This window comes from Cariama cristata, unplaced genomic scaffold, assembly GCF_000690535.1.
Source record: "Cariama cristata isolate BGI_N322 unplaced genomic scaffold, ASM69053v1 scaffold13908, whole genome shotgun sequence".
In the NCBI taxonomy this organism is placed as follows: domain Eukaryota; kingdom Metazoa; phylum Chordata; class Aves; order Cariamiformes; family Cariamidae; genus Cariama; species Cariama cristata.
Genome location: NW_009632638.1, coordinates 43,323 through 54,448, shown reverse-complemented (window position 1 = coordinate 54,448; position 11,126 = coordinate 43,323). Strand labels below are relative to the sequence as shown.

The 11,126-nt window shown below is 38.7% G+C and overlaps 1 protein-coding gene across 1 annotated transcript in view; it reads left to right on the top strand.

Moving 5' to 3' along the window:
* The window catches only part of WDR75 (WD repeat domain 75), a gene marked incomplete at its 5' end in the record, with an annotated part of 15,907 nt that extends 12,064 nt beyond the window's left edge, over positions 1 to 3,843 (top strand). The window contains 4 exons of the mRNA XM_009706405.1: positions 174 to 233; positions 1,347 to 1,490; positions 1,571 to 1,662; positions 3,480 to 3,843. Coding sequence (XP_009704707.1) covers positions 174 to 233; positions 1,347 to 1,490; positions 1,571 to 1,662; positions 3,480 to 3,687 — 504 coding nt within the window. The remainder of the gene's footprint in view (positions 1 to 173; positions 234 to 1,346; positions 1,491 to 1,570; positions 1,663 to 3,479) is intronic.
* Positions 3,844 to 11,126: the final 7,283 nt, after the last annotated feature.

Here is an 11,126-nt window from a genome sequence, read left to right as displayed (position 1 = left end):
CATGCCTGCTTCCTTTCAGTTTCTTTATAAATTAAAGAGGAAGAGATGTGTTTGCCTCTTCCACTTGACTGACAAAAGCTTTTGGGCCAGTTGGAAGCTTCTGTAGGCAAGGTATGAAAATATGGAAAGCAGTTTCACATACTATAACTGTGCTGTATCGTTCTGTATTTTAGGAGCTAATGACGCTTAGCACAAAGTCTCTAGAAGAAAGGCTTACACCATCAAGCAAACAGGTACCTCTTATAGAAGTTCTGACAGAGATGTTCAAAATTCTGCTGGTGTTCAGTTTATCAGAATCAAATTCCATTCTGCCACAAAAATGCACACCAGATCCTTAGATGGAGTCGTAGGCTCTTAGCTGAAGGGGCAGTAATCTATATTTGCTTATTTTTTGACAGAATTGCTGTTTGTAAAAACCTTTAAAAAAAGAAGTGTTAGTAAGCTACTCCCTCCTTTTCTCATTTCCCTGAAATAAAAAAAAAGATACTTTTAGAAAAGGATTCAGGTTATACAAAGGAAGCAAAAACACTTGATGTTTGAATAAGCTCTTTCCTTGCCTTGGTTTCTTTAACACTTGGAACCTTGAGTGTAGCCTGAACTGTGCTTTCTGATGAGGATGAACAGCTGTCAGTCAATTGTGACTTGTCAGGAGAAGGAATTTCAAAATTACATTCCAGTATGTACTTCTGTGGAGAAGTAGTCTGGGAAATTTGATCTTTTAAATTCACGTTGAAGAAGTGTTTCATACCCGCTGAACAGAATAAAACAGTAGCATTCGATTGATTCATTTGGTTGGTTAGATAAAATAGATCAAAATAGAAGTTAGTATCTTTCTAATACAAAATCCAATGGGAATGTGGTTATAAGCAATCAGTTTCTTTGGAGGGTGGGGGAATAATTTGGCACTCAGATTAACGTATATTGATCTGGGAAAATGCCAGAAGGGAAGTTGCCATGTTTTGCTTCCAGTTACATAATTAAATCACGGAGCAGATGATGCTGGGGTATAAATGATCTTTTAGTCATAAGTGGAATCTGAAAGCCATACTTAGTTTTTTCTGGCACACGCACCAGCTTCTGTATTTGGAAGTTAATTGGTACATCAGCCAACTAAAATCTGGTGTTGTGAATCCAGATCCAGATCCTGGAGAGTTTTACTACCTCTGTGTCAATTCTCTCGGGATGCCTGACAGAGAATGAGTACAAAGAGCCATATGGCTCAGTTGAGTTAAATTTGAGCGTAGAGTTTTGTCACCTAGGTTGATTTTGAATTTTGGTAACTCAAAATGAGTAGAACTTAGATTTGTGACACTAGAATTCTACTTAAAACTTTCACCTTTTTCAAGCTGGCAGTAGAAGAAAGTCTTCCTGTGACCCCATTTAGCTTGCTGTTGGGAAAGCACAGACGTCAGCAATCACAAGAGGATACAGACCTTGGAAAAAGAGTTCTTCATAATAAGCGTGAGCAAGATTCACCTGCTGTCAGAGAGGTAGGAGTAATTACAGTAAGCGTACAAACAAAATCATGACAAACAAAAGCTTTCCTAAAGCTTCTGTTTTATCTTTTCAGCTTTTGCACACTCCAGCACATGTTTTGCCATCTGCTTCCTTCCTCTGTCCTATATTTATTAATTCATTGCTCATCTCCAAGGAGAACAAAAGGTAAGAAAAAATTGAAGAACTCTCCTTAGTTATTGAAATTTTAAATTATGTACATCTTTGTTTAAAATGTAAAAGCAGTTTTCCAACGCTCTTCATTCTTCTATTGACATAAGTTCGTAGAACACACTATTGTGGCAAGATTTTTTTAAAACAACCCAGTTTTTGGGAGATACATGGACTGGCTGTTTAGTCTATTGACTCCTTTGTTGCTGTTATTTTTGCTGTTGTTTGACATAATGTGCTCATACACAAACTGTTGCCCTTGGTACTCAAATGTTCTTTATGAATTTAACTTTATTCCAGGGATTTAATGTTTTTAGTGGTATTTTTGGATAAATGCCAGATTCTCAACTTTATTTGATATTATGATGACTTCCTGCATAATTCTTGGTTTTGGTTTCTAGATGTACCAAGAAGTTAGTCCTTAGGTTTAATCTTAACAGTTTGTTTAGAACTCAAGTTTCATTCGTAATTAAGCTACAAGATACAAGTGTATTTTGTGAACACAGTTAGCTAAGCTTGTCTTACAATGCATTAATCCCAATTTAATGGAGTAGTTTGATAAGCACTTAAAATATATTGTAGCTTGCTCCTCTGAGATCAATGTATGCTGCTAGAAAATGAATGCAGGCACAGGTGTTACGACAGTAGTCTTGTACTAGGATTAATATCTTGTCACTTACACTGAAGCCAATTAAGTGCTTCCATTTTTTTGTGCAGCCTATTCTTTAAAGTCTGCCAACTCAGAGATGAAAACATGTCATTGGCATCAGCTGCCCTCTGAATTTGCAAAGACCAACGAGAGGATGGTTTACACTGTCAGGGTTTACCCAGGAAAAAAAAACACCAGTTTGAGTAGGTTTTGTATGTGCATTATGTACTGCCATAACTGCAGTATAATCAGTTCTGCTACGTTGTGTTGGCCAGTATTGCTAGCTTTCTTACTGGATGGCACAAGTAAAAGTCTTTTTGCCTCATCAGCAAAACACTGGCGAAAATCTAATACAAGGAATATATAGAAACTTGCATGTAGTTTCAGTACTGAAGAAGCTGGGAGGTCAGTGGCCTGTGTAAATATTTGCACATGTAGAGCTTGTACTTTGACACTGGTAATGGGTATGACTGCATGTTTAAAGTTATATATAAGGGCTGTATGACTGGGCTCTTGAAGAATGATGAGAATATATCCCTGTATAAATTAATTTTCTTATTAGTGTTAAATCATTTTATTTTCCTTGGCAGTATAATATTAATGTATTATACATGTTTCACCAGTTACATTTTGTGAGTGATAAATAGTTTGTATTAGAACAGATGATTTTTAGGAGACCAGTACTGTTCTGCCATGCTGGTCATTCCTAATGAGATCCAAAATAGTTATGCAACAGTCATTGGAATTAATACTATTAATTACCACATTGTTCAGATTTGAAAGAGAAGAGTGGCCACCTTGAACACTGTCTCATCTACCAGTGTATCCAATGTTTCTAATCCTGTAGGAGTGTCATATTTGTAAATTTTTACATAATGCTGATCTGCCTGTTCTGACATTGTGTTATACTTGGAGAAAGAAAAATATTTTGTTTAAGTTTACTTTAAAACAGAGGACAGCTACTTGAAAATTGGCTTGTAATTGAGATGGCAAGAGAAGTATAATAGTTTGTAAGTAGCCTGAGATTAAAAAAATAAATAAAATCTAATGTTTACCTAGTTACTTGCATAACTTACCTCTCTCTTGTAGTATGTGATACTTTAGTATGTGAAAGTACCCATTAATTTCATTAATTGAGCTGTTTCCAATCATCTTCCTCTTACAGTGCTGAAGAAGTTGCTGATGAAGTAGAAATGGAAAGTGAAAAAACACAGGAAGATTCAGATGAGGAAAGAGATGTTACTGAAATGGAACAAGAAGATACAAGTCCTATGGAATTATTAGGAGAGATGACATGTAAACTGTCTAAATCTCAGGAAAAAGAGCTACGAAAAATAAGAAAAATGGACTACAGTTGGATATCAGCTTTCTAAACAGACATTTTATGGGTTTTATACTGTAAGCTGAAGCTATGTGGATTAAATATTCTTCCAAAAAGTCTATCAAGTCCTTTGGCCAGAAATTTTAGCAGCTTCTATTTCCATAAGAAAGGAGAACTGGGGGGGAGGGATTAAAGTTTTGTAAAGCTGGCGCTGCTTCTCATTTATTACTGATTCTCTGTGACCTTAGAAAACGTTTAACCTGTGTTTTTTTTCCTTTTTCCCCTCTTGCAAGGGTATTTAAAAGGCTAATAGCAACACTGAGTTCATTATCTTACTTGTGATCAGTTAGCAAAGTGACAGGTAAGCTGCTGAAAATCTCCCCCACCAAGGCTGGGCTACTGCTGCCAAAGCAACAGCAGCAAACAGCTTCAGTTAATAACACTACTTAATTCAAGATCCAGTAGGGGAAATCGGGATAGTAGTGCTGTATACAGGTAAGTAACAACTCTCCTCCTCAGAAGTTCCTCTCTAGCTCTTGAGACATGCGAAATGGTTTCATATGCCTGATTCTACGTGTTTGCTGGTGTTCACAGAGTACGGAGCTTCTTAGACATAGGGTACTGACATGTATTGGAGTGCAATGAAACCTTTCCAAATATCAAGAAAACTGCACCATGTAAAAGGAGATGTGTCTGTTTTCCTGACAGCAAGCTTAGTAGGCCTCTCATGCATCAACTATAGTTTCTGTATATCACTTAACTGCACATATCAGAGCGTATATTAGTTTGAAGTAGTAAATTTGGAGGCCTGAAAGTGAATATGGTCTCCTGTGGTGTTGCAGTATGAAGGAAAGCTGATGGAAATTGCACAGGTCACTAAAAGCGTTGAGGAAACAATATTTTGCTAAAAATACTCAGATTAAAAATCTTGGAAACAAGAATGATTATTCAACTCTTGTCAATGAAAAGCATGCCCTCCTTACTTTGCCACTGCCTTGAAAACAAAGTGGAGGACCCTTTCCTCCCTCTCCTAACATCATATATTGAAAGGCAATTAGTGGCAATGCTTTTTACTTTTTTGGGGGGGTGGATCCAACAACAGGCAAAACCTGTCACTTCCATCTATGTATAGTGACCACTGAGATTCATCCTTAGGCATCAAGGGAAGCACCTCAGAAGGATTTTGCTGGAAGGTTTAGTTCTCACATTTTAACACGAGTGCAAATGTTTGTGTGTAGTAAGCAGTGCTGACCCTTGACATGCTAGCAAGTGAATCATCATTCACTTCTGTATGAAGCAGTTCACAGACTGAAAGCCGGAGAAGAACGAACGTTGTAGCATTGCCTGGAATGTGACACAGCGATGACTTCACCTGTGTATGTCCCAATGAGGTACTTTGTATGTTGGGGCTGCTGTGGTCAGGGTGTGGGGTGAGTACTTGGCTCAGAACTCAGGTTTTACTAAGACAACAAATAAAAGCCCCCTTTTCACCTGCCAGTGACCAAGTATTGCTATAGTCCATCTCTTCCCTGTGCAGGATGGGAGGGTAGAGCTGTGCCTGCATCCCCCTGTCCCGCTCACAGGCAGCCTGACCCTGGTGAAGTCAGTCAGGCCCCCTGCCCTGAGGTCTTAATCCCCAAGAAATGGACAAGGTGATTTTAGCCAGGCAGGCTCCAGGCACAGGTTCCGTAAGAGTCAAAAGAAAGCTGGTGCCTCACGGCCCGGCCGGCTCCTGTGCTGCTGGGTCAGGAACAACGACGTAATCCCTCTCTGTGGGCTGGTACGCAGGTACGGCTGTTCCCTGAACCTTGGCAAGCCTCCCTTGCCGATTTTGATCCACCCAGCTTGTCCCTGTGACAGCCAAAGATGGGTCTATTAGCAAGAGCATGCGATCTTGGTGTGTAATTGTCATGGGCAAGAAGCTTCCAGAAATAAAAAGCCTTATGTGCATATCCACATGCAGTAAGTGATGTAAACACGCACTTGAGCAGGGACAGGGTGCTCATTTCAAAGCTGACGGAGACCATGTACTCTAGAATATAGCAATCATTTGTAAACAGCCACTGCGCTGGAAAGAACTATTAAAAATAAGTCTGCTGATAGGTCTGGGTGCTGGCTGAATCAAAGCCAAAAATTAGTTTAAAACTTACTATTATAGAAAAGTGGAAAAACTACTGCACTATCTTTGTTCTGTAAATTTACAACTAATCACATGGATGTGAAAACATGAAGGTGGGGAATATAAACATGCTTCAATAGACATAGCTTTGCATAAAGAGCCTTACTTAGACTGTTTCATGCAACTTACCGTGAACTGTCCAATGATAGTGCACTGCATGCTCTTTATAGTTCCTTCTAATCAGGCATTAATGTGAAAAATACGTAATGAATGGTTACAATCTCAGACTAAACCAGCTAGGGTTAACTTGGTTACTTGGCAGCAAAGGGCTTCTGCAGCTTCTCATAAGATGAAGTTATATACCGTTAACTCTTCAGACTATTTATTACTTGTGACTGTGAGGGACATTTTCTTCTATCACAGATTAATTACATAGGACTAATACTACTCTGAATTTTAAGGAAAGTTTTTCATATTTTAGGTACTTTGGTTTGCTGTTTATAGGCTTTGGTATGACAAAAATAATATATTTTAAAACCTTTAAAGGTTTTTCAGAATTTGTTTGCCTTAAAGTTTTATTTCTCTCACTCAAACTTACAGGGAGAGGAAAAGGAAAACACAAGAACACTGTTGTAACTATGGGCAGTTTTCTGCTTTTGTATTTTTCTCCCTTTTTATAACAGCTGTTTTGATAACCTTCTGGTATATGTAGCCAAAAACAAAAATCACAAACCCCCCCCAAATATTACACAATTTTATTTCCATTCCTCTTATCTACAGATCTAGAACTGATACGGCCTTTTCAGAACCTTGGACCCAATGGATTTTTCCCTAAATGAAAAGTTTCAACAGAACCAATAGGGAAAATATGTTAAGATTGTAACTAAGAAGTGACAGGTTTTGAGAACTCAGAGGTTTTACAAAATAGAGAGTACGGAGGAAAAAAAAAATTTAGTAAAAACAGATTCCCCCCTCCCGCCAAAACACCCACTATAGTAGGAAAGACACACCAAAAAGTTTTGATCTTTTTTCTTAAATAACACCAAACTTCAGCTCTGTGGAAAAACAAGTGCAATCTGAGTAGGGAGATCTATATGCATGTTGTTTCAAAAACACTGGCTTCATCAAAGCCTGGTATTGTGTTATTGTGTCAGCAACACTTAAGTGCAGCTTTAAAGGTAAGAAGGAAATCCTAGTATTTGTTAATGTGGGGTTTTTTAAACTTCATATGTTCTTGTGAAAGTGCTTTACTGGAGAATAACCCAGTATGAACAAGAGACAATTTAGATGCAATTTTGCACCTAAAGATGCAATTTAATTTTGTGTTCATGCAATAGAGCAGTGTGTTAAGAATCTTCATCAAGAAAAGACATAGTTGTTGGAGTTATATTTTCTAACCTTTGTCTTTACTAAATTTGTTTTGCTTTGCACTGTAGATTGAATGTACTGGAGCATAACAAAGGGAGTCCTCACTTTGTAGTTTTATGTGTATGTTTTTTCTACTCGAGCAGGAAATATAATTCTGGTTAGAGTTTTACTACATTTAATAGGCACACTCTGACCAACCTTTTTGAAAATGTCTTCTGAAAGCTATTGCAATTACAACAATGAAGAATTCAGAGGGAGGGCTGCGACTCATCTGTCTCTGCCTGCTTTGGAATGCTTTATTTTTAAAAAGAGTTGTTTTCTGCTATTCCTCAATTATTTTTATTTTTTAAAAAAACCAAACCCTTGTCTATCTCGGTGGCCATGAAAGTTCTCCATATTTACTGCAATGCCCTAAGTCAAATCTTAATTTGATTTTTTTGGCTTCTGCTTCTTCCTTCTAAAGGCTACTTTATAAGGATTTTTATTATTCTTTATCAGAAAGATTTGACACAAAAGACCATAGAGAAAGAGATGGAACTTAATCTCATGATTCCAGTTACATGATAAATACAACAGGGAATAAGATACCTCTGCAACATGCAGAGGTCAGTGTTCACTAGCTATGGGTGCCTCATGCATCAGCACCGGACAGTGATTTTTCACAGAAGCAGGCCCAGCTTTATTTAGGCAGACCTTCTCTGGGCTAATTGCTTACAGGTCAAATATTGTTCTAATTTATTATAATTTCAAGGGCAAATTTTGTCAGGGTCATTCAATACTGGTAAATGTTTCTGGATAGTCCTAAAGCCTGTTCTTTCTCTGTTCTGGCTTGTATTCCTTGTTGATTACCTTTAGTATCTGCTGCAGTCTTTTCCTGTGATGGCAGAAGCAAAGGCAGCAATTTATACCTCAGCTAACGCCGCGGCGTTACACAGCGAACACGGCTTCAGATGTGGAATCTCTCTCTGCAGGGCACCATTCTCTGTGGATACCCCAGTTTGGATCATTAGTTTTGGCCTCTGCACAGCATTTCTTTGGGGAGTTAAGTAGTAGATTATAATTATGTAAACTGGAATTTAGCCAGGGCAGCAGGGTCACTCACCTCTAAGATTGCAAAAGACATTTAAATAATACTCTGAACAGCTCAGGATTTTTAACTACTTGACTAACTTAGCATGTAAAGGGGAGAACTTGTCACAACAGAGTATCTTCAGGAGAAGAAATAATTATTGCATGGCAGAAATCATGAATGAAGTTTGTGTTACTGTAAAGCAACTCGGCACAAAGTCCTGACTTTTCAGAAATCATTGACAAAGCATCCTTTGACTTTATAGTCCAGGGTCACAAAGACATGTAACCAACAACAAGATAAAGTACTAAATCTTAAAATACTGCTATAAACAGTTTTCGGAGTGGTATGTTTGGTTGTTGTTGTCCAAGCTACTTATAAAGAATAGCTTCTTAATATTGTTCATAATACACCAAATGAAGCCCTTTAGGTAAATAACACCGTGTGGCCGAAAGGAAGAGTTACCACACAGCTCTGGGAATGTGCGTATCAGCAGTTTCCGAGGTTGCAGGTTTCTCAAATGCTTTGAACACATAAGCAGCCTCCATGGAAAGAAATGTTCCCACCTTCCAGCTAACATCCGCTGCTCGCTTCTGCATCACCTGTGCCAACACAAGCTGTCTTTGCCTTTGTGGGGAACTAGGCTTGGGGGGTCGGGAAACGTGGCTTACAACAAAACCAGATAATACGCAAATAAACAGTTTAAGATGTCCACAGAACTACAGCCAAGTTCCACCAAGAACAGGGAAGGACTTCTCTTCAAGAGGTTTTTGCATGCTCAGGAGATGAGGTTTTAACGTTATACACCCAAAATCCCCCTCTTTTCTCACAGATCCTGTCTCTTGTGCTAGGAGAGCCGCAACCACACCTAGAGCATCCCCGAGAGGCGTGCGTTTGATGGGATACCCCAGGCACCTCCGCTCCCATGCAGCAACTCCTGGTTTCCCCTTACACCCTCTTCCTCCTCTCCCAAACTAATGGGCTAAATAACAAACAAAGTTCAAATAAAGCAGCGGCCTGCAGTACCAAGAAAATACTGTTAGACTGATACGAGCATGGCATTAAACTGTCCAGGGGGAATCTTTTCTTAGCTTCTAAAATGAAATCAGTTAAAGTATTACAAGTTTTTTTAACATGTAATGAAGTATCATTATTGGAGCTGTGACCTTTGTCCTCTGTTGACCTTCACAGATACAGCTGTGTTGCTAAGAATTAGGCTTATCTTTCAAGAACAGACACTGCAGCCATAAACTTGTCTAATTTCTTCATGAGAGCAGGAACAAAAGAATAGGTTTTGAGATAGAAGGTACTATCCAGAAAAGCAAGATTTTTTTTTTTCCCGCTCATTTTTTCAAAATGGCTTTCTTACACTGTTAACTCCTTTCTTTTAAAATAGCACAGAATTCAAATTACCTCAGCCATAAAGCTGGCGATCAGTTTCTGTTAGTGATGGCTCAACTTATGTTTGTTTGCAGTGCTACTTCGTTTATTATATTTTTAGATTTGAGACTGTGATCAAAGCTTCAGATACCTTCGCTATTTTGTTTCCTTTAGTGACCAAAGGAGTTTTCATTTCTTCTTCAAACTGGTAAAACAAGCCAACAAACAAACAAACTCTCCAACATTATCTGAGATGTCATCTCTTTCATTTTTAGATACCTACTCTACAAATAATAGAGAAGAAATAACTTGGCACTCTTGTAAAGTTTGTTACTCAAAGGCAATATGCAATATTTCCCAACAAAGTCGGATGCTTCTGCAATGAAAGGTTTTGTTCAGATTAAGTGTTTCCTCTGTGCTTTGAGCTTCCCCGGGGCCCTGCTGCTCTCTTGCTTTCAGTCCTAGCTCTTCTAAGGAAGAAATACAGGGGAAAGTAGAGAGATCTTTCACAGCCCTCTTCTCCACTCTGAAAATTAAGCTTAATGTAGCAAGAAGTTCAGGGGATTCATTAAAATGATGACTTTTCAGTATGAAAGACAACTGAAAAAAAAAGAAAAACAACAAACCAAAACCAATCAAAGACCTGACTTGGAAGAGGAATCGGAGGGGGTTTGCCACCTTCTGCTACATGCACTGCGACCGATGAGGAGGACAGGCTCCGTCACCACCAGGACCGCACAGACAATGCGGGGCAAGTCCGAAAGCGCGTCCCTGCAGCCTCCTGATTTTTCACGTGACCCGACAGAGGCTGCAGATTGCTCGATTTCCCGTGTCACTTCAAAATCGTAGAAGGAAAAGTACTAAAAATATAAACAAAAGGAAAAAGCAGTGCATATACTCTTAGTGGGAAAAGACTATTTAAACTCTGAAATCTTCCATACTGAAAAGAGCCCTTTTTCGCTTGGCATAGTGCAAACGAAAGCTGGATTTCTGAGAACTATCAAGTATCTTAGGAAAGGAAAATTTTCATAGCGCTTGCTCCATCAGTCAGCACAGAGTGTTATTTCTGGACTGCATATTCTGCAAGTAGACTCAGGATACAGTGACAGTTTATCTTTCCTTTCTGTGTGAAATCTACTAGCTGATCTCGAGGATTAAATGGAAAGAAAAACTCACATCACTTGCAAAATAAAAAACCACTTCTAAATCAACCAGTTAAATGAAGCCAGAAAACCACCCTGAACACACATCAGTGCAGATCACCTGGAAGCAATAAATAATAGCTTTCCAGTTAACCAGCAAAGAATGTTCCAGAAACATTTCAACTTTGAATAACGCATTGTAAGTAGAATTACTTACAAAACAATTAAAGATGGGCTGGGATATACAAATAGTGGAGGTTTCCTGCTGCCCTTCTCAGCTCAGTAATAAATCAAGCCACTTACATAGTTGAGGCAAAACACCCCAGTAGAACCCACAGCAATGCTGCAAAGCTATATACTACATCTATCTGTAACACAACCATGCTTGAGACCTCAACTTAAAGATGGGCACC